General features: G+C 40.9%; 1 protein-coding gene across 3 annotated transcripts in view; it reads left to right on the top strand.

Moving 5' to 3' along the window:
* The window catches only part of NOL4L (nucleolar protein 4 like), a 407,582-nt gene that overhangs the window by 108,890 nt on the left and 273,643 nt on the right, over positions 1 to 25,049 (top strand). For all 3 annotated transcript variants that reach the window (XM_069243393.1, XM_069243394.1, XM_069243392.1), the window contains exon 3: positions 23,571 to 23,682. In XM_069243393.1, the coding sequence (XP_069099494.1) occupies positions 23,571 to 23,682 (112 nt within the window). The remainder of the gene's footprint in view (positions 1 to 23,570; positions 23,683 to 25,049) is intronic.

Genomic DNA, 25,049 nt, shown 5'->3' with positions numbered 1-25,049 from the left:
AGCAATCAACACATTGTGACATTTACAAGTAACTGCCCCCAGAGTATAATTTCTGTTACATTTACCCATGTAATCGAGTAGGGTCATTACAACACTTCTTAAATCATAACAGTCAATATGTATGTACCATATCATCAGCGGTGACCATAGGGCAAATAGGTTTGTGCTTTTTTACAGGCATTTATGCATTGTTAGCTACAGATAATGGATCAAATCTTACTTGCAGAACGCACCGAGCCCTTAATTTGACCTGTTGATTGCATGCAGGGTCCATCAGCATTTTGTTTTTGGGAGTTGGAACTAATTTTTTATCAACAGAGTTTGACCAATAACAAAAGAGAACAAGGCAGACAACAGAGGAAAAAAGGGACAATAAAATACAGAAAAACAGAAACAAGAGGACACATGAGGGACAAAATTGAACCTTCAAAACTGAGATTAAAGTGTATGGAGGGTGTGGTGGTGGGTGATGTAAGTGGTATGAGGTGGGCGTAAAACTAGACATTTGACACCCCTGATGTCCTGCTGCAGCACCAGTGGAATTCCTAGAAATGTTGGACTTACAGGGCTATTCATAAAGTTAACTTAGATTTATGAGTAATTTACACATGTAAATTTACTCTTACACTTTTGAGTAACTTTACTACTTTTGGAAAATCCAAGTGCAAAGTTACTCAAAAATATAGGCTTACCCTTCTCCCCCTGGAAAATGTATGAGTGTAAGTTACTAATGCCAAAAAGAAACAGTAGTAAGTCAGTCCCCGCTCATAACCAAGCACTCAAACTGCAATAACCTCTCACAAAAAATATCGAGGTAGGGATTTAAAATAAAAAAAACTAGAAAATAATGTTACGTCAGCCAATTATTAGAATTTTTCGAAATGGAAATAAATGTAATTTCATGTTACAAAAATGTGAAAATGAAACCTATTTACTATTTAATGATAGAATATTTGAACAACCTTTTGTTAAATTAATGTACGATTAAATATTAATAAATATAATTACATTACTTTTCATTAATTCTATACATCACTTTTAATAACTATGAATGCGTAATTAAAAATATATTTTACTTTAGGTGGGTTTTAGTTCTTTAATTTAAAATTTCAGAAAAATATTTCATTTTAATTCTATGTATATAAATTAATCAAAGATTTCATTTAAAATTAAGGTAATGGTGCTGTAACATTATTTTATCTACTTTTACAATTAATATATAAAATTAAATTACACAATGTTAAAGTATGGGGAACATTTAAAAAAAATGTATTTAATTGACAAATAGTAAAAAATATCTTGATGTCAAAATATATTGTGCATTAATTCAATATATGTATTTGAAATGTAGAGCGAAAGGAAATAAGTGCTACACCCAAGATATTTAATTTACATTAACATTTAACATAAAATATTTTTACATTATTTATGTTGTGTTTTTACATTTCCTTTGATTTATCATAGTATAAATGTGTTTTATATATTTATTTTGAATGTAGAACAAAATTAAATAAATGCTACTTCACCATTAACTTTTATGACTAAAATATTTAATTAAAAAATATAAAATAAATGTAAAATTATTTTTCTGAAGTTTGAATTTAAAAAGATCCCCACTTAAAATATTGTTATTATGCATTAATACTTATTTAAAGTGATTCATTGAATTATTTTAAAGTATTTTATTCATATTTTATTACAATTTAATCTTACATTAATTTTAATCTCAAAAAAGTGTGTTAAACTATTTTATAATTAAATAATACATATTGTTTTAAACATTAACTCAATGAATTTATATTTGTATTTATTTAAAATAATTTAATTTCATTTGGGGTTTCATCGTTATTCCCATTGCTTTCTGTGGGAGGTTGTTGCAGTGCCAGCGGCCATGAGTAGTGTTGGATTTACTTCAGCTCTAAGCTGGAGTAATTTACTACTGTTTTGGGGCACTTTTTGGCTGCAATAACTTTAGAAGTGTTGTTTGTGAATTGCAATTTGCTTACTCTTTTGTGGGTGGGTGCACACCCATTCCTTACCCTCCCTAAATTCCTCTGTATTGATCCCACCCCCATCCAATCCCCTCCCTTTTAGTTGTAAACCTTGCAGATTTTCCAGCCACACCCCCCTCAACGTTATTACTAAAATATATACTTAAATTGCAGAATTTCCGGATTTGGGGCAGAGATCTGCACAGAATGATAGGAGAAGTGGAGGCGTAACCTCCACATATGTTTGTAAATAGCATTTTGTAGTTCGTGTGCACTGCTATAGTAGACCTACAAAACGTACTGCAAAATACTATTTGTCAATAGGCCCCCTTTTCTTAAGCTAATTTAGCATTGGCAGCACAGGAAGCGCCATATGTGATTTGCATACGTACTTACGTACATTGTAACCCCATCAGACTTGTAGATGTGAATCTCTTTACATTTTGCCGAAACTAGTGAGTTTGAGTTGAGTGTGTAGAGTTCCCGTTATTCATGGTCTTGGTGAACATAAATCGTCCTGCAGCATGCTAACTTGGGCTCGAACTCAACACATGAAAAGTGATGTTATACTGCCACCCGGTGGAAATGTGGGAAATTTCCGCTCCAGCACACGCGCTGGAACTATTTTCTTGTCTTGGTGCTGAAGTAGCGTAACCTATTTTAGTCAATACTCCACAAACTTTACATACTAGCGTTGCTCGATGCATTGTGGTCCCCATACCCGGCCCTTCTCAAGAAAAGGGTAATGAAGCAGCTCTTTGCAGAAAAGGCTCAGGCAATATGTCTTTCTTATCAACTATATAATGAACAAAAGGCCAGATTGCGATTTTCACACAGTTGATGAGTTTAAGGTAAATCGTATAAGTATTAATAGCTCAACGACTATAGAACGTGATCACTCTGACTCTCATTATTTGGGGGAGAGTAAATACCCTTTTGGTTTTTTTCTTAATTCACTGACCTGCCTGTTTTTTTTTGGGGGGGGGTGGGTCCGATTACTGATTTTCTAACCCGCGCTAAGTGCTGCTACATTTCCTCTCCTGGCGAAAACAAGATGTCGTCTTTACACCTAGACTGGAGCAGTTCATTTATCTTGTGAAATCCTTTTCTCTGCCTGAAGAACAGAGGTTTGGGTATTCGTGCTTTTCGACAAATACTGGCCCATGGACCCTCTGTGTTGAAAACACAAACTCAGGGAAATTATGAAAAAGGTGTATGTTCAAACATAAGTTTGGGAGACTGGACGTTGTCCGGAAGGAAAAAGGAAAAGTGTTTGGGGGCTTAACTCAAGGATGAAGTAACGCTGGGTGGTGTGGCTTTGAATAAAACAAAAGAACAAAGAACAGTTGTAAGGAAATGCCTCCTTGGCATGGTTGCCCCCTGACTTTTTGCCTTTGCTGATGCTATGTTTACAATTGAAAGTGTGCTGAGGCCTGCTAACCAGGCCCCAGCACCAGTGTTCTTTCCCTAACCTGTACTTTTGTGTCCACAATTGGCAGACCCTGGCATCCAGATAAATCCCTTGTAACTGGTACTTCTAGTACCAAGGGCCCTGATGCCAAGGAAGGTCTCTAAGGGATGCAGCATGTCTTATGCCACCCTGGAGACCTCTCACTCAGCACAGACACACCGCTTGCCAGCTTGTGTGTGCTAGTGAGGACAAAACGAGTAAGTCGACATGGCACTCCCCTCAGGGTGCCATGCCAGCCTCTCACTGCCTATGCAGTATAGGTAACTCTAGTTAAAGATATCCCTAGTCACTTTACAGAAATAACCTCTGTGGACTAAGGCAGCCTTTGTTTTTTCTGAGACCGTTCTCCAGACCCAACTAACAATCAGTTGGTCACACGAACTTAAGTTGACTATGTTACATTCACGGTGGCCTAAGGAGCACTAATTATTCCCAAATAGGCGAATCTGAGACTACTTCGGGTATCACCAGCTTGCACAACTATCTAGGCATTTCTCCCCCCTTCAACGGAAACATACTCACATTGAGTAAGACCTACAGAAAACTCAAGGCTTTCATTCCAAACTTCCTGTCTTTGTGAGAAATCAATCATCCAAGACTTGCTAAACTTGCAAAGGTAAAAATTACAATACTCTTGTGCGACACACAAAAATGTCCTAGAGTAGGTCTCTGCTCGAAGCATACATAATTGGTCTTTATGTAATTACAATACATCATTTGTACTGGCACCCGAGCCTGTCCTATTCATGTTGCACCACGCACTGGCCGTACGCGACCATATACCAGACATGTCCCTGCAGTTGCTCTAATAGCATGCAAGAATATTCAAGCATGCATCTTACTCAGGTCGTTGCATGGCTTCTGGACTTCTAAGGTCATGTGTCTAGGGACTCTACCCGCTGTTAAGGTGAGAAGCCCCACAATACAGCCATACAACCACTGTTTATTTCTCTGCATTTAGTCAGGAGATTTGTGTCACATGCATTTGAAGCTTGCCATGACTTCTAGTTTATGGTACAGTTTTTTAAAAAAATGCTTAAGGTAAATAATACAGTGTGGCTTTTGTAAACACTGGTGTTCCTTGAGGCTAGTGGATTTCACCATAGCTTGTAAAAGATAAAGGGCCTCATTATGACATTTGCGGTTGGACCAGCCAACAGCGGGGAGGATGCCACCGTCATACCGGTGGCATCCCCTTCGCCCTATTGCACTGTTCAGCGGGAACATTATAATACAGCATTCCCGCTGGTCAGGCAGGCGGGAACAGTGCTACGATATTGGACTCTGCTTCCTTAAGGGTGCCGAGTCCTTTACCATAGCACAGAGGGGGCCAAGCAGCACCCTCAGAATGCGCACTGTCTGCAGTGCACATTCCGATGGTGCTGGGCAGGGGAGCCCCCTGATCAGCATTTCCGACATCCTTTTCATTGCAGATTTCCCACCATGAAAAGGCTACCGGAAAGTGGGGTTGTAACCAGCCAGGCGGCGCTGAGCTCCGCCCAGGCTGATTACAATTCCGACCGCTGTCACCCCGTCGGGAAAAATGTTCCTGGTCAGAACGGTGGACTCCTGGCGGGTCTGCCCACCAGGGTTGTAATGTGGCAGTCGGATCACCACAATTGCAGCAGTGCTACTGCCACTGCGAGGCGTGTGGTCCTAGGACCACCAGTCTCGTAATAAGGCCCAAACTATATTGTTTCTCTTAAGCATCTCCTTCTAGTTTGATCCTGAGGTCTTACTTTGTAAAGTAAAAACAATCTTATAGCATGCAGATGATTTATGTTTGCTCACCTTATCTATAATAAATACACTAGTGCTTTATTATTTGAACCTTCCTATGACAGCCCACGAGTTATCTGAGTATACTTGAATTGGCTAGGCAAGTTTCCAGTGTTTGTAATGTAAGTATTCCCGACTAAGCATAGATTCATTTTTGAAATATTCTTAATTTTCTTATCGCCTGTTAATAACGTAGATTTGGTTAGGATATCTTTCAAGATCGTTCAACTTTTCCGATGTTTATTTACCTTTATAGTCTGAACAAGGCCTATTTTACTTGTAAAATTGAAGGCTTGTTCACCAGCCCCTTTTGGAAGATATCTTTTGTGCTTGTATATTGTCTATTTTTAATATTAATAGCCCCAAAATCCACATCTCTACAATTTCTATATATAGTCAGTTAGGGCTGCGCCTTTTAGGTGTGAAGTTCACTGTGATGCTTCATCACTCTGCATTGTTTGTTGTTGCTACATCTTGTGACTGGAAGCATATTATTTAGAGCCCAATTTAAGCTACTATACTACACTGGTCTACCTGTTTTGAGCTTTGGAGGCATCTGCTCTTTAAGGTGCAGCTCGCAAGGCCAGTCCATCTTAGTGGTCTTACTAACAGCACACATAAGTTATGTAGACAAGATTTTTGTTGTGAGGACATGAGGATTAGGGACTTGTGTAAGAAAATATTTTTATTGAGACCAATTATAGTCCCAAGCCCCACTGTGAATCATGGGTGAAAACCCATCAATCAATACAAACTCTCAATTAGACATTTGTTTGCGAACATTTATTATGTAATTTCCATTAAGTATTAACGTTGTGCAGCTCTTTAGTACTGTACTTGGTTAGATTGAATGATTACATTGTAGCTCCCAATGCATTACGGGCAACCTGTCCTTCATCAGGGGAATATCCGAGTTAAATCTGAAATATAAAATACATACTTAAAGAAAGCAAAACTGCTGTCTAAAAAAATATTAGAATAAAATCTCCTAAATGAAAAAAAAGCTGATCCATCACCTTCATGTATTAATGAAAAGTGATGTAACTGGCTCATAGACAACAAAAAACCTCGAAGAAACAAGCATGCTTATGAGTTTGGAACAGAGTTAGTGAGGAAAGTGTTTCATACTTCGAAGTTGTACCGTGGTGAAATCCTGATAGTCCACAATAAATGTCAATGAAATGAAAAAACTGCAAATATAAAAAGGCTTGGGTTGTGTGACCAACCTAAGCCGTTGTTTAAACATGTACGTGTCAGCAAACACTTGTGTGTCATACAAAGTGACCAGTCGTGTGGCTGTTCCTTAGCACCTAATATATAGATTACACAATTTATAGTGACACAGCTGCAGAGCTGTAAACACCTATGCATTGCATAAAGATAAACTATCTCGTACGAAGTGGAGCTTGCCTGACTCAAATCGAGTGTTAGCACCCGAGGAGTGATCCAAGCAAGCGAATGGGGGTCCCGCTAGTGGCACCCAAAGGCCTACACCCCCGGGGTTCTTTCAGGTGTGTGGGGCGTTCCATGCCAGGGGGGTCCCCAGTTGGCCAGTTCAGTATCAGGGGCGAGGTTGGTGTGAACTTTAGGTCCCCTGCCACCTTTGAGTTAGTGTGAGGTGGTCCTGGAGGCAATATATAAGTATTTGTCCCTCCCTTCCAAAAATGAGATGCACATAATTTAATTGGATTAGGGAAGACTTTTTATGTATGGTAGGCAGACAATTTAACACATAGAAGGGTATTTTATAGGTAATGGCGCTCACTCTCTCCCACCAAAATCACAAGCGCAAATTATATATATATGGTTGTCCGTGAAGGGGAGAGCCACCCAACTCCCCCAAATTGCCCTGGGCGAGGGTTTGACAAATGTGAATAAAATCCAAGGCAGACAATTTAGTTGTCACTTAGGACACGTGGCAGAAAGGGAGGACAGCCAGACAGGCCGGAAGGGTGGGGGCCTTGCAGAATATTACATGGCAGAGGGAATGCAGGTGAGAGATGATGGGGTTGAGCGTGAAGGACAGTGAATAGAAAGGAAGGGGATGGTGAGGAACGAATGGTACAGCAGTTTTAGCATTTCGTGGAGGGGATACTTATGGGTGGGGGGGTAGGATTGTTCTTCGTGTTAGTGAGGCAGGGCTTTGAATAATGTTAATGTAAAGATGGTTTTAATTAGTCTGCTTATCTGTCCTAAGAAAGTGGCCTTTTACTCTGTAACTGGTCTGGTTAATTGCACTGTCCTGCCCGAAGGAGATTAGCAAATACAACGGCGTTCTCCTTCCCTACACTGCCGCGAGTGAATCCAATTTGCCCAGCGTAGCGGCCATCTTTGAAAGGTTACACAGACTCAAGGATGGGGAGGTCAACAATGCCAGCACATCTCAACATTAGAAGTTGTCCAACATTATGGGAAAAAACTACGGAGTGCTTTGGGAATCCATAATTTTGTTGTATAGAGAGTTATATCATAGACTAAAGAGTTATTTTCAGTAGTTATCTCACTTGAATAAAGGATCTTCTGTCAGTGCTGACATCCTCTTTTCCATCACCAACATTTCACAAATTGGCGACAGGGAAGGGATACAGATCTGTTCATTCAGAGCACAGCAGTCACAATGCATTCCTAATGTCCATTTACCCCTTCTCTCTGGTACACATTCCTTATGTCTAGGAAGGAATACAAGTCATGGGCTCGACGGCTGAAGGAATAATATTGCTGCGCATTAGGTCAAAGTGATGTCTTTGTGAATGGTACAGAGGTAGCTCTCATAAATTTGTTGATTCCTAATGCCAACAACCAGTGCCATCCAAAGGTGCCTTCAGCAATGATTGCTCAGTACACCGCGCCCTTGGAGATGTGAAAAGGCAGTAACATGCCCACCCAGCATTTCACTCAGCTGGGTTGTGCCTAAGCGCAATGATAGTGTAACATCTTAGGCTGTCCTGCTTTTAGGAGACTCCGTGTATTGCGCCTTCAGCATCCATAGTCTTGAACATCTGAAGAGGTGACCCGTTCAGCTTCAAAGCACTCACTTTGGCAGCACCAAAGCTGGTTGTGAACCTTGTAAGTAGGACCAGTAGGTACCCCCGTTCTCCAGGCTTCCTGGTTCATCTAAAAGCACCATGGCTTGGATCTCTGCGTCTGCGGCTGTTTCCAGGCAGGCCGGAACTGGGGCCTAATTTGTGGCCGTGCTTTGCAGGGAAAATTGAATTAGTTATTTATGTCCTCCCTAACTAACTGCTAGTGGTTGCCATGGACACTAAATTTAGTGACATGGGCTTTACTGTATGTGAGTATGCTGCGATGTACCGCCTGGACCTAGGTGGATGTCACCAGTGAAGCCTGTTAGTCCGTTTCTGAATCTGTGTTTTTCAATGTTGGATTTATTTAACGGGACATCTTGCGCAAAAGGCATTTAGATATTGAATGGTGTTTTTAACATCATGCTTTCACAACATGATACTCACCTGTCAACAAACATGCGTGCCTTTGCCTGTCCGTTTGTAGTTGTATGTAGAGTACGCACCGCTGTGAGCTAGTCTTCTCCATCCAAGCCCCATGGGCTGGTTGTGAAGGTGGCTGGAGGGGTTTATGTAAATAACTATGTCATTCACGTAACCAACTCTCAAAAAGTTCTAATCCTCTGCCACTAAAGTCCCCAGGGCACCCAAACCCGATGATGCTTGTACAAAAAAGGGGTCCTGCTACCTAACAGAACCAACGTTCTTCCCTTCACTTATATTTAAGCTCATCTGGCAGCATAGACCCCTCCCACACACACACTTCTCACGATTCATCTCACCGAACCCCTTTAAATATATTTAAAACTACCCAGCGTCCTCCCAGCCTCTCCCACCTTCCTTCGACTTCTCTCCCAGAACCACGCATTGTTTCACCAGAAAAATCACTTCTTGGTTGCAGCACATCTGGCTGAAGGTAACTAATTGATTTCCACCTAAAGGCCTGTTTAAATTGTGCAGGGATGCTAAGCCTGGCTCCAGCCTGTCACGCGCACTTTGAAAGGGCATAGATTGATGGCTGACATTATAATAGTGGAAGAGAGTGAGAGTGGACTGCGTTTTCAGCCAGGAGGGTCTTTTATAGCTTAGAAACAGCATGACGATGGCATTAGAGAGTGTTTAGAATGCATACTGCGGTCTCCAGTCGTACACCTCCCATGTTAAGCAGATAATACTCACAGGAGGTGGCAGATGCCTTTTAGTGACTAGAAGCCCTCAACGTGTGCTACACATGTCCAGTTTATCCTTCTCCGGTGATATCACACATACAGTGAGAAGAATATGTAAAACGCTCACTTGGAGATTTAAAAATGCTTAAAAAAAATGGGTTCAACAGCCCATCTGTGGTGGGGAAAATAAATATGTGGTATTGGACGTGAAAATGTATCCACTGATAACATCCTAATACAGAGGTTGGGTTGCCAGACAGAAGTTCAAAGACAAAAGTAATGTGGTATACGATTGTTGCAAACTCTAAGGTATTTCTGAGCTTCTCTAGGGGCTCTCTGTGGAGCGCGCTAAATAAACTGGAGCCAAATGTGTCAGCATCAGTCTCCAACAGGCATGTTTTATCTACATTGGCACAGTCAGTGTTGCATTATTAGCTGACCTGCATCATCTGATGAGGCTTAGTTTCTGTAGCAGTGTCTCCAGTTACCTGGAGGCCACTGCCAGTAAAACCCCTTGTGCACTTAACAAGATCACAGACCTTTCAAACACACCCTACCAAAGGCAGACCGGGAGTGGGGGAGGAATGCCCTAGCTTATTTAGTTTAATAAGTCATTTGCGTCCCTTGCTGGCCCGCAACATCTTCACAATCATAATTTGCGAAGTTATCACAACCAGTAAGTACTCGTGTGTATCTGACAGACAATCTCACTATCTGCTAGTTTTTGGCTATTACATCAGACTACAGACTAAGAAGTGTAAAAAAGAGAAAAAGGCAGCATGCCTTGTCTATCTGCGTACCCATGATTTGGGATAATATCACTGTATCATCAGGACTGCTCCAATTTAGGAACGGGTTTGAGACGCAGTGCGTCAGCAGCCCAGAAACAAGCTACCTGCCCCGTCATCCGATCTTTGAGCCCGTGGGGCGCTCTGCTGCCTTTTGGCTAAGTTTGTTCTGTAGAAATATCACATACATGTCTCAGAAACTATTGAGTAGTGATGCCACTACGCAGACAGAATTCACAGGACCTTTTGTTTGTGGAAAAATAACTAGGGTCATATTTATTTTTTGCACTGTGAGTAAGACACAAAATACTGCTCCAAGAAATTACAACATTAAGATTAAGAAAGCATTTGTAATATATACTTGACAACATTCCTGCCCCTATTGTTGGCATTTTTTTTTTTATAGAAAACGTGTCATTTGTTTGTATTCATAGAATTAACCGCGCTGCTAGATCAGAGAGAGCCCATTTCTAAGATGAATATACCATTTAGTCACTTGCCCCGGCTTCCTATAGGTATCAGCTGCTGGCAGTGGTGAACGTTAGGTTAGATGAGCACTGTTAAGGAGAAGAGCATCTCCCGGTTAGAGCATGCTGCTATGGTGAATCAGATTATTGCGGTACTCTGCAGCAGGAGGTGAATGTGGGTGAAAATCTACAGATCAGAGCAATTGAAGCTACTTGCGTGTAATTGTGACTCTCTATGACTGAAGAAAGATTGGCCCTATAGCTACAATGTCCCCGGAGGCGTTTGTTATTTGAAGAACATATAAGGACCTGGTTAGAGGACCGAGGACCCTGGTTCTATTTGTGAGGAACACCACATTTGAGATGAAAGAATTACTAGCCGATATATCTGTAATCCTAATAAAGGCGAGGAAAATAATCAAGCCAAAACTATGATGTCCTAGACTATATTTGAATAATGACTGGGAGATGGGGAGTTGTTTGAAGAATTATTGTTGCAGATTCTTCAGCTGGAAAAATAGTTACTACTGGTCTCTGAGTTTGACTCCCAATAGTATGTATTTCCAAGGGACTAATGAATTTGATAATACACATTTTCAGCTTTCGGAGGATTGTTGAGGAAATCAGGTGTATTGAAGCCCAACGTGACTATGAATTTGTGTAATAAATTACTTTTGCATGTCTGCTTATAGCCCCAGATCATGTGCTCATTTGGTGTGAACAGTTTCCATACCATTATTTGTTTTGTGATATTATGAAGTGCCTAGGTATCTCGGTATGGTAGCTAATTAGGCCATCTCTGTTAGTTTACTTTTTTGTCCAGGAAACGACCCAGCATTGGGCAGCTATAAGAAAAAAGGCTCAAACCGCATGATCGGTTCATCAACAGTTGAGGTTTGTGATAAAAAAATTCTGAAACAGAGTTGCAGGTTTCTTGCCAAGACTGGTAGTCAGGCATGTGATTACATGGGCAGAGAAGAGAGTCAGCTGTTCTGATGATGCGTTTAGTGGTGGTCTATGTAGTCTCAATTCTGTTGACACGGATGCCCATTTTGGTTGTATAGGTTGCTTTATGCTGGAGTCTGCGACAACCTCGTTGGCTCTAATTGGTTGAGTTGAATCTCTTAACATTATGGGCTTCCAGCTGAGTGGTGAAACGGTTATTCTTTGTGAGACTGAAACCCTGTATATTTCAGTGGGACAGATGTGTTAATGGGTGTTTTTTTCAATGGTTGTAATGAAGAGATCAGGCTTTGCACTTTCATCTCATGCATGAGGATGGCTTAGAAAATTCACCTGTCATCTGTTAACCTCTGCTTTTCAAAATATTTTTAGAACGGTCGGTATACATATATAAGGCTTTTGGCCAAAATATTGTGAGAAATGCCTTTGTGCCAAGAATGAATTTTTCGATAGACTGTGTGTTGGCTTCTGCCTTGACATTGCTGTGGTGGTTCTCCCCAGAGGAGTAAGATACATCCTAAAGAACGTAGGAAGAATTTCTAGGTAACCCACAACAGACCGCTTCCTTCAGAACTGATTCAGTATTGGAAATGCCACTTGACAGTTTGGCACAGGAGTCCAGAAAAATAGAGTGTTTTTCCGCATCCTCCTCCCATACTGCTACTGGTGTTTTTGGGAATGCATTTAAGGCTGTGAAGCCTTCTTAATCATCTAAAGGAATGAAGTACACAAATCCCTTGTAATAACACTTGTTTAACTTCTGTAGTTTTTAATCAGTTAAGAAGCGTCTACTGGTCATCATTTGAGATGAAGTGTGAAGTGAATGCAAAGTGCAAAGAAGAATGACAATTGATCCTCTCCAACCTTCGTACGCAAGAGCAAATGGTATGCAATCTGCTGAAGGCTCTGATTTGCCAGGAAGATGACAGTTTTTAGCAGACGTTTGTGCTTTATACCTCACACAGGCTCCTAAAGGTGGACAATCTCTAGCTGAGTGAGCCTTGCACACGAAATGCCCATTTGTGACCTAGAGGGTGCCCGACATGTACCACAGTGAGACTAGAACCAGTGGCTGGCCACTAGCCTGGCAAACAGACCTGCGTGGGCTTGTGACTAACATTCCTCACATAATGTTTTTCCATAACTAATTAGAAAACAAAATGAAATCAAATGGCTTAACAAACTAAATCCTGATAGATGCCTCCTGGCTAAGGTAATGGGTGTAGTTCAAACAACTGTCTTTAAACCGCAAAGTAGGATTCAAGCAATGCATAACAGTTTTATCACAGACCATGCAGGATGTTGAAAATGCAACTTTGAAGGACACTTAGTTTAGACTTAGATCCAAGGTGCAGGAGAATGGGCCCACTGATAACAAATAATTTTCAAACTGTGTTTTTTTTTTAAACAAGAATTCGTTTTGTAAATTACTTTGTCAACATTATAAAATTGAAGCTTAGGGAAATGTTATTTGGAGAATATGTATAGTGATACCTTTTTCACTATCTGTATTATCCATAGAGTCTCAAACTGAAGTAATATTTGAGTGATGGTCAATCTTAGCTGCTGCAAGGCCAAACCAAATGAATATCAATAATTCATCAAAAGGAAAATGTGAGGACTTTCTTCACTTATTCGTAGAGAAGATAAAAAAATAGAATTCTCCCTGGAAAATAGTTCTAGTAATCAATACAACAGGTGTCTAACTAATCCCGTCCCCCGATACACCTCTGCAAACAAATTGTTGTCTAGAGATTTTCATTTTTGATTTGTCTTTTAGGATCATTAGAGAAGTAATTTAGCTTGGGTAGACATTGCTGATACGGGACAATTTTTACTGAACGACATTTTTAAAAATGGCAGATGTGTTGCAGTGATGATGTCATATTTCAGAACCATGAGACCTATATACTTCATTTTGGTGTCAAAACATAGGTTTTGGGGTCAGATAGAGACCGAAAATAACTCCTCAGAGCAACCCTTCCCCTATTCTCCAAATTGGCGACTATAGCAGAGGAAGAAGAGGCATATATAGAAATGAAACAAATAATAATGGTTTTTAACTCTTTTATGTATACACCACACAATGTTTATGATCTGAATATGAAAAAAAAAAAATGTTTCTCACTCCTGTTTTAGGTCCATTTTCATAGTTTTGCTTTATTTATTTGTTTCGGCAATCACACGTGGTACATTTGCAGAATGTTGAACATTTGAGAAGAGCATATCGAGCGGGACCGATTTTTGTAGCACAGGTTTTGCAAGTATGTGTAAGTTCTGTGGGTAGAGGCTTTAGAAATTTTGTAGATTTTAGCACCCCATCAATATCTTCCCAACCAAATTTACAGGGATTTTTCTCTACATATGCATGATCCAAAACAATTACACATCTTCTGATAAAGTGGAATGCTCTTTTAATGTGCACCTGCACAGTACATGACATCGGTGGAAGGTCACTTAGCGGGACTGATCTCTTGAACTCACTGTACAGAAGATTGTTGAATGTGTCACAGTCAAAACTCATTTCCACACCCTCAGAAGATATTTTTCTACATCTTTAAAGTCACATTCTTCTTTTCTGTCTCAGCAAATCCTTTTAGAAACTTCACAGGTTCAGCAGTCAAAACTCTAAGCTTTGTTCCAGTTGTGCTCATAGTGTCATCACCCGTAAGAATATAAGAACACTGGGCATCTCTGGGTCAAGTTTCTTGGACAGATTATAAAGCAGGATTAAGTGTTTTTTCTCACCTGTTCCATAGCGTATCCATAACTCTGACAATCCTTGACTTATGAACATGGCAGCAAATCTAAGTAGCATAATAATAACATCTGTGTCATTTGACAGTACAATGACTCGATTGGAACCATTGGCAGTACAATGACTCAATTGTAACCATTTCGAACAGCCCACTCAACATGTGGCACAACACGAAGGTCTGCATCCTCCAATTTGCTGTTAAGTTCTTGAACAATAAGGCCTGTACCTTTTGAATATATCTCTGCAGGAACAAACTCCTCATTGACAATAATTCCACTTGCAATAATTGGAAATTCAGTGTTTACTGGAGCATCAGCAATGTTTTGGCATCAAATGTTTAATGTAGGCAAGGTCAGTTGTTCCACTTGTAGACATTCGTCTGATTCTCTCACAGTATTTGACAGATAGTTCAAGATAACTGTCAATGACAATGTGCAGTTCTTGCAATGGGCACACTGACTTAAATATCTGTAGAACAGTCTGAACGACCTCTCTGAAGTTTTAAATGGATGAAATCTTGACCATTCGCAATTGTGACATGCAGTCCACTACAGCAGGAGTTTTCAATGAGGGCATTTTTTCAAATTGAAATTCTTCAGTTGAAAGGTTTTTTCGAGCTCTTGTACAAGTTTGTGCTTCCCTGGTTTGGTTGCAGCATCTCCATCGAATAATGCGTTAGTTGGAAGAAGATCATGCAACAGAATGTCCTTGATAAATTCACCCCTTTCTTTTGCTACATCCATCACTCTACTTGCTTGCAAAAGTTGTTTTTTTGTAACCTGTTTTGCAGTGGTTGGTTGGACGAAACTCTTACTATGGCAATTAAAGTGTGAAGTTTAGCTTTAGAGATCATGTCAAACAGCTTTTTCACTTTCAATACAGATCTCTCCTGCTCCAGTTCTGCGCATAGTTTCAATCCATGTTTCAGGACATCTAATAGATGTGTACTTATGTCCTTATCCACATTTTGTTTTGTCACAAAGTTTTATAGTCGCACAGGCTCAGTCATTTCAGAGGGATTTCCTTGCTGCTGCATAAATTGAAGAAGGCTGTCAACATGTTTATTAAAACGTTCCCTTCTCTTTTCCCACAAGTTCATGGTGAGGAACAGTTTCTCAATGGTCCAACAGTTTTTAATTTGTCATCTCTGAAAACATTGCAAATAGAATGGACTTCATGGTAAACTAGATGCCGTTGAGCAGCATAATCACTTTTACTTCTCTTACCAAGAATTCCCTTTGAGCTTTTCTAAGATCTCTGAATCGTGTGTTCCAGTTTCATATCTAGAGCCACAGCATTGAACTTTCCCTCTCTGTCTTTCACCACAAAATGTCTTTGGATTAATGTTCTGCAGAGGTATGTTTTTTCCAGCTCTAGCTTCTTCATTCTTTCCAAATACAAGGACCCATATCTCAGGTAGTTTATGCAATCAAATTCGCAAAACTCAGTAATCAGTGACTCCACAGTCTTCACGTGCAGCTCCCAATCACCTTCCCGATCAACTTGTACCGAGTATTTCACAAGAGCTGTCATGTGTAAAACTTTTCCCCAGTACTTGCAGAGTTCTGATTTTTCTTTGCATTCTTTGACAAACTCTACAAACATGGTTTTCAGGTTTTCTGATTTTGAACTTAGCGTATTGAACATTGCCTGGCTTTGCATCATGTCTTTTGAATGAAGAGCACCTTGTGCCTTGTTCACTTCTGAAATAAGATGTGCCAAACCAAATTTGTCATTCTTGTTCCAGAAAGCATTCCAACATAATGTTCTATCAGCCTCAGATATATTATGTGCATACCTTGTAACAAACAAACATAATGAGTTCTGCTCAATACTGACAGGACAGTTTTGTTTCCAAAGATTTCAGCCTCAATAAGTGCATTGTGTGTGCCACATCCACTGATATAACTTCCTTCACCCCGCAACATGACTTTTGTCATGTGGTAAACGCCAATCATTGGCTAAAGATCATCAAATTCTACTGGATTGCTCATAAAAATGTCAGCTACAATATGGAAAATACCTTCACTGCCAGAAAATTGTCAGGATAGGCTGGTCTTCAAGCTGAGCACACACATTTTGGAAATGGTATAGAGCTATGTATACTGTTGAGTAGTTAGTGACTGGAGATGGCATTACTGGTTAAACCCCAACCTTCTTCAGTGGGACGGTATTCTGAGAGATCAGAGTATAAATTTCAGGCCCCGGAGAAACTGGCTTTTCTTCATTGTTCAGTCCACCTCAAATAAGTGGTATGATAAATTCATTTAAATCAGCTTTGGGAACCACAGCATCAGGTAGAAGAAGATCCATGCCCTCAGTTACTTTGAAACTTTTTGGTAGAATGGGAAGTGTTAAAAGCTTGTAGTGATTTTGCACATATTGGCAGTGCAGTTGGGTTATAAGTTTGCAGCTTTGTTTGTTTACGCCTACAGTTGACACAGCTTGTTTTCCAGCAGCTACTTTATTGGTACAGTCTTGAAAAAGCACCATGTTAGTATCATGTGTGCTGGATGTTCTAGACAAAGACGATCTGACTTAAAAATCAAAATTATCAAGAATAGCAATTGTAAATCTGTTCCTGGTAAAGTGAATTGGAAGTGGTGTGCTGTCTGATTCACAAGATTTTACAGCATGAGCTGCTAACAAGTTCCTGCTCTGTACTATGTAATTTTAACTTGTTGATACAGCAATCCTTTTCATTAAAGTCATTAGCTCTTTACTTTTTCACTTGTCTTAGATTGTGTGGGCAGGTATAATGTGTAGCGGAGTTTTATTTTTGCCATGATGTAGTTCATTAAACATGATTTGGAAAAAACAGTACTTTTGCACAGCATAAGCCTGTTGGTTCATGGGATTGTCTTCCACTTCTTCGCCTATATCTTCAAAGCCATTATCAATGTTGTCTGCTTTTGTTCCAAACTCAAGAACTTTCGTTGTAATAGTTTTGCTTTACTGATATTAAACAATGATGTAAAAAAATGCTAAGACAACATCAGGCATTCTTGTTGACTCCTATGATTTGAGGAGCTCTGCGGCATCACAAAATTTGTCATTAAATCAGAAATCTAAATCTTTCAGGACATTTCTGAAAATGGTTCCTGCTGGTTTTACTGCATCTTGTGATCTTATGTTAGAAGCAAGAACTTCAGGAATCAAATCAAATGAGAACACCTTGAGTGGCTAATTCTTTTTGTTAGACTGACAAACACAAATTCTGTCATTGTGCATTCTCACCAGATAAGTCTTGATTTCCTTATTATGGATCAATACAGTTTCATCAATGTTGACTATTATTTCTCTGATCTCTCTGAGTGTGAAGCCGTAGCCAGCACTGAAAATTGGCTTTAAAACTTCATTTGCGTTTTCAAAGAGTGCAAACTTAACTAAAGGCTGGCGGTTGCATTGCTGCTGGAAGCTCACTGAACATTCATATTTTCGAATGTATGCATGCATGCAGTTCTGGTGAGCATACAAATCCGCTACGAATACATTCACCTCGCTGTTTAGATCCGCTACTAAGCTAAAAACTTCATCTTGGAAGAAACTAGCTGCAGATAAAAACATGTTTGCCCTTTGAGACTCACATGCTTTGTACTTTGTTCTTTTGTCAGTCCCTTTGGCCGTTGTTCTGGCTAAACCACAGACAACAAATTGAAGATCCTCTGCTTTCTGATCAGTTGTTGGAGGAGGATGAGGGGTTGCCATTGATCTTCTAAGTGGATGGGCTTTGGGTTTGGTTGTAGTCGCTTTCTCAGAAGACTCGGATACTTATTGTGAATCACTAGTTTCTGCTATTTTTTGACACTTTTTTCCATTGTATACAACTTGTAGCACTTGTTCTTACAATGATAACATATTTGATCCTCTTCACCCATCAGTTTCAATCTTTTGTGAACTTCATCTTGGCATGTTTCTGCAGCATCTCAAACTATCTTCTGTCCAGCCGCAGTTGATGTTAGCTTTTCTTTCAGATTAGTTTGGCATATGACACATTTTTCTTTGTTGAAGGAGTCCTCAGATTTTTTAGTTAGCAACACACTGCCAGGAGGTAATGATCCTCTGCTACCACCGGCTTCGCTCATGTTTAAGAATTTGAATCAACGGAAAGCCTGAAATAAAAACAATATTAAAATAAATTACCAATATCATGGCTAAAGCACATCATTAAGAGCCCAGGAATGCCAATGTCTACCCAAGCTAAAGTACTTGTCTAATGGTACAAAAACACAAATCAAAAATTTAAATCTCTGGACAATACTTTTTTATGGACGTATATCAAGGGGCCAGGACTAAACCCAGAAAAAGGAGAACAACTGGCCAACATTTAAAGCAATTACACAGTCTGACCGTATTGATGCCATTCTGCAATACAAGGTCTTTATCACTTTTTGGGGAATAATTCCTTTTTCTTTTGTAAAAGAAACAAAAGAACAAATATTACCATTCTGACTGAATGTCATTAATACATCTTTGGCAATCTTTGGAATGGACCCAGGAACCATAAAAGTGTGTCATGTAACACTACTTCAAAGAAAGGAAAGTGCAGATTCTGGAGACTGAAACAACTTCCGTCCTGTTACAACTTTTCCATTCCTGGCCAATGTATTGTAAGGTTGTAGCATCACAGCTCCATATCTTCCAGAAAGAATATGCTGGTTGACCGCCAATCCAGCTTCAATGTAGTACTGAAACTGCAATCACAAAAATAATCAATGAGTCCCAGTAAATCTTAGATGAAGGCAATTTGTGCCTACCTATCCTCCACCATCTGTCAGTGGCCTTTGACACGTCTTCTTTCTGAGAATTCTCAGAGAAAGGGTGGGCATAAATGGATCAACTCCCAAGTGCTTCTCATCATTTCTAGAAAAATGCAGTCAGTGAATCACAATTGCCAACTTTGTCTCTGAGCCATCAAACCTGCACCAACGAGTCCCAATGGACTTATACTCCCACCCGCTCTATTCATCATCAACATGGACCCATCAGGTATCAATTACCGTTTTTACACCGATTACATGAAACATTTTCTAAACATTTCCTCCACAAGGGATGTTGAGATCCTTTCCAAAGGCCTCAACTTCATTTAATCCTGGACATCCATCCACCACTTAAAACTCAAACCAATTAAAACATAATTACTCCTCATAGTGCCACATTTTGGGAATATCCCAATACAAACCTAGCTCTCAGGAAAATATGTCCTAGACTCAATCCCAATCATCTTGGACTCTGAGAAATCTGAACCTACAAGCAAACATTAACCCCATGGCAAAAGGCACACCGTACCATCAAAGACTGTTCATAGGGATGAAACAATGAATCCCAGAACAAGATTTGAAGCAAGCACTTCAATACCTAATTCTATCTAGCAAGATTGAACAGTGGTAGCTCCATACAAGTCCACCTGGCCTCCTTCAAGGCAGACTTTCATGCATCAGCCAGACATGTCTAAAGAGCTTAAGAATTTGACCATATGTCTTTCATTCGGATCTCACTGAACTGACTACCAGTTGAAGCAAAAAATAGATTTAAACTAGTTTGCATCACTCACAAGTCGATACACAAAGGCATACCAAGCTATATCACAAGTAAATTACAGATTTCAGATAGTCAACACCTACTAAGGAGCTCAGATTCTCTCCTCTTCCATATACTATCGACGAAGAAGTCTTAAGATGATTGAACAGTCTATCCTCCAAGAGCTTCCAGACTCTGGAGCTTAACCCCCCAGAGATCAACACAATATCCTTCTTTGAATTTAATCATAATTAAAGTAAAAACACTGTCTCTTCACTGATAACTCAGAAACCTTCCAGATGGAGAGATAGACTGCTCCTAATATCCCCAAATGCAGCCTTGTCCTGTAGCTTTTTTCTCTTCTTTTCTTTGAGAAAGCTGAATATTGAAAACTCTACTATTCCACCCTGTCTGATGTTTTATAAGTAATAACTCTTGATTTCAAAATACGCACACAATTATATATTTCCTTTCCCGCCTACAAATCAGATAGTTCTGGGTGAGCAGGTTCAGCCATACAGATAGAAGGGAAGAATTCAACAATGTTTGTTTTTCTTGCACCTGCATTTGTTTACTTGCAAAATTTATGTGAAGGACTCTGTCACTCTTGGGTCATGTCTGCAAAATAGAAAAACTGCCAAATAAATTAGTTCCAAACTAGAGAAAGAATCCTCTATGTTTATCACCATGTTAGGCCAATATCCACATTACACGTGGACAATAAAGTTCCTTCCAAGGCACTAGCTGATGGGCTTTGCTTTATTATAGCCATGCAACCCTGGTAAGATGCTTAGTAGATGCTTAGTAGACAAAGGGTTTCAGACTCTGCCTTTCGAGACCATGCTTCCACCTCTCACCCAATGTCAAACTATCTGCTTGCCGGAACCTGTGTTTTTGAAGATGAGTGTTTCAAATCTCAACGCAGTATGTCCGACATCCCTCACACCGACTTATTGCTGCTATCTCTGGGAAAATACATTCAGGAACATATAATGCAAGAAAGAATTGCAAGGCAAGAGTTGTCTAAGAAAAGGTATGTTCTTTACTGTATTTTTAAATCCACATTGTTCATAGTAGGATACATACTCTTCCAAATTTGACACCTGTCTCTTGTGGGCCCCAAGAAGCCAATTAATGGAAAAGGATGCTCAGCATGTCAGTGCCGATATGTCCCATAAAATAGCTGAATGACTTTTCTTGATGGAGCCCATCATTGTACCATAACGATGGCACAATACAGATGCATTAGACTGGTGTGCCACTGACCCAACCATTTTTTATATTGATTTTAAATCCCCTAGGTGGGGGAATTGGACGAGGTGGACTGGAGAGATGCCTGCACGGTCCACTGAACGATAGCAATTTCTGCCAGACTCTACTTGGGGGCAATTTAAATACTTGTCACCTTACGGATTGTGGAGGGCAGGCACCACTGACTTACCTAAATGTCACAGGTGCAAAGACTATGTGGGATTTCTTCCATGTTGTCTGGAAATGGCCAGTCATACAGGTCTACAGGATGGCTATTATCAATGTCCTTTCCACACAGTCAAACAACTTGAAGCAAACTCAAGGGTTGCATTACTTGGTATTCTTGATGATGTGGGCGGGTCCCGAGGAGACAGTACACTGATGGGTCTGGGTATGTTAATCGTCGAAAGAGATATTGCACAAAATTTGAAAACCTCCACCATCCCCTCGATTGAGGTATAGATCTGAGGCATTGACTGGTGCGATATGCTTGAAGAGACGATTTATAAGCCATGCCGTGCTCCCGCAAATATGAATGTGTGTGGAAGAAATGGTGGGATTATTATGATCTCAGAGCCTAGTAGAAATCCAGAAATATCATACCGTACATTGAGGAGAAGATTTTATTGACTTGGACCTGAGTCCAGGGGGAGGGAATATATGGACCAATCTGTTACAATGATACAAATATGCAAAGCAAATGTTTTGGTATTCAAATGTAAATGGTGATAAAATATTTCTATTAGAAAAATCTCCCGAGAATTGCCTTTCATTAAGTGCCTCAAAAAATGAAGCTATCACTTTGAAAACCAGCACACATAACTTGTTGCTTTACACAGATGATATCCTGTTTGCTAAATAAATTTAAATGTCAGAGGACAGTGCTTCCAGCCTAACAAAGGGTTCTGTTCAAGAAGCATTCTATATATGGAAGTTATTTACCATGGATAACCACAATTAATGGTCAGTTATTTTTCAAAGCAATTAATGTCTTTCATAGATTTTGTGAATATTTATTGAATATTCCTTGTCATCTGTATGGGAATTTTAAACCGATGACACAGAATGTTCAACAAACCATGCGGTCGCTCGAGAAACACAGTTACAAGTAACCAATGGGTTGATGTTTTGTTCACATTTCCAACCCAGGGATGTGTAATTTACACTCAAATTGGTTTGTAATTTGTGATGTGACCTATGTCCTAATGAGTAGCACTGGACATGATCAATTTGCGGGGATCACAAGTCAATTAACAAATATTAATTAGGCAGATCGCAATTTGTGACTCCCAATGATTCGCAGCAGATGCCGGAATGATGGCTTGCAGGGGACAGTGCTCTGTCTTTCCTGTATTTGCAGTTCCAAGGGGAAAGATTGTTAAAGAAATAGCACCTGTGCCTTTCATGTACACCCGCTACTTTTAAATAAAATGTTACTCCTGTACATGTCCACTTAAGGTACTTCTACAGCTCTATAACGTGGGATACTAACCAAGCATCGTGTGAACACTCTGGGGGTGATTCTGACCCCGGCGGTCTTAGACCGCCGGGGCCAGGGTCGGCGGGAGCACCGCCGACAGGCCGGCGGTGCCCCGCAGGGCATTCTCACCGCGGCGGTAAAGCCGCGGTCAGACCGGCAACACTGGCGGTCTCCCGCCAGTGTACCGCTGCCCTGTTGAATCCTCCAAGGCGGCGCAGCTAGCTGCGCCGCCGAGGGGATTCCGACCCCCCCTACCGCCATCCAGTTCCCGGCGGTCCGCCCGCCGGGAACCGGATGGCGGTAGGGGGGGTTGCGGGGCCCCTGGGGGCCCCTGCAGTGCCCATGCCACTGGCATGGGCACTGCAGGGGCCCCCGTAAGAGGGCCCCTACAAGTATTTCACTGTGTGCTTGGCAGACAGTGAAATACGCGACGGGTGCAAATGCACCCGTCGCACCTTCCCACTCCGCCGGCTCGATTACGAGCCGGCATCCTCGTGGGAAGGTCGTTTTCCCCTGGGCTGGCGGGCGGCCTTTTGGCGGCCGCCCGCCAGCCCAGGGGAAAACTTGAAATACCCGCCGCGGTCTTTTGACCGCGGCGCGGTATTTTGGAGGGCGGAATTCTGGCGGGCGGCCTCCGCCGCCCACCAGAATCAGAATCACCCCCTCTGTGCTGTACACTAGGTGGAAAGCCTCCATCGGATCTGATCAAGGTGTTATCCACCATGTGTGAGCTCAAACAATGGTTGCATATATACTTTTTAATTTGTAAAGCTGCTTACATTTTATTTTCCTTCTTGCTTCATAGATCAATCCGGTCTCACTGATTTCTAGATAGGACATATTGGAGCATTGAACATTGTGATTTCATGTTGATTAAATAATTCTTTCGGTTATGCTTTTTTATTCCTAGATTGCAGAAACATATGCGTTTCTGCCAAGAGAGGCCGTGACCAGGTTTCTAATGAGCTGTACAGAATGTCAGAAGAGAATGCACTTTAATGCCAATGGATTGGAACCTAAAGGTAAGAGCATAGCAATTTCGATGGGCTGGAGAGGGTAGTGAAGGACCCAGGGCCTAACCAAATCATGCAGATAATTTAATACTTATGAAAATGTGTATATTATGATAATGAATGTTTAAGTTTATATATACATTGAATTTATATACATATAGCCAGCAGAGGGGGCCCCCTTCACAGCAGGTCCAGAGAAAGGTTAACAGAGAGAGTGAATATTGTAGTAATTCAGAACCTGAGCTGGAAAATGTAAGGTTTCTAAATGTGGAGAGGAGACCTACTCTCCTTTAACAGCAGGTATATCCTAAGATGCTGCACAAAGTCAGACAGTAGTTTAGCTAAATTAATATGAGAATAAACCAGCGTTTCCAATATTATCACTATAATGGTGTTTTCAGTGGTTTGAACTTCCATCCGATTAAATTTATCAGCGAGGAAAAAATCGGTCCAGAAGAATGCTGTCTCCTTTGGTCATGTCTATCTCTGGTGCAGCAACATAGAGGCTTGTGGATTTTAAGCACAGGTCCAGCCTCTGTAAGCTGTTATGTTCAAGAATGATAGCTCTATTTTCATTCCTCAGGATCTTGCAAATTTACTCACAATTTCTTTCACCCATAAGACATAGAGAATGACATTGAAACGTTCATGGACTGTGGCCAACCTGACAGAACAAGTTCCTTCCAGCCGGAGTCTGTAGAGAGGTTGCTCCTTGCCTAATAGAAGTAGTGTACTAGCAGTAAAACATCAATATTAGAAATGCCTTTCAGTTTAATTGAAATGACAAATTCAGACTTAATGTCAAGTATGCAGGATTCCAATGTATACAACAGTATCTTCCCTCTGAGGCCACTTGAAAGAGCATGACAGCCTTGCAAGGAAGCATCTGGGATGAAAACTGCATAACGGATTAGCACTATGAAGGAAACACTGCTTTATAGATTTAACCCGTGGCATACTTTCCTTCCAGTACATTTAATCAATACCAAATTTGTGTACTTGAAAAATTAAGGAAACAGACAGAGATACTAAAGTTTGTATTGTGCAAATTAAATGACATAGGGGGTCATTCTGACCCTGGCGGCCGGTGGCCGCCAGGGCCACCAACCATGGGAGCACCGCCAACAGGCTGGCGGTGCTCCCACGAGCATTCTGACCGCGGCGGTTCAGCCGTGGTCAGAAGCGGAAAGTCGGCGGTCCCCCGCCGACTTTCCGCTGCTCGGGGGAATCCTCCATGGCGGCGGAGCGCGCTCCGCCGCCATGGGGATTCTGACACCCCCTACCGCCATCCTGTTCATGGCGGGAAACCCGCCATGAACAGGATGGCGGTAGGGGGTGCCGCGGGGCCCCTGGGGGCCCCTGCAGTGCCCATGCCA

This window comes from Pleurodeles waltl, chromosome 7 (genome assembly GCF_031143425.1).
Source record: "Pleurodeles waltl isolate 20211129_DDA chromosome 7, aPleWal1.hap1.20221129, whole genome shotgun sequence".
Lineage (NCBI taxonomy): Eukaryota > Metazoa > Chordata > Amphibia > Caudata > Salamandridae > Pleurodeles > Pleurodeles waltl.
The sequence above is the reverse complement of the archived record's forward strand: the minus strand, read 5'-3'. Positions and strand labels throughout refer to the sequence as shown.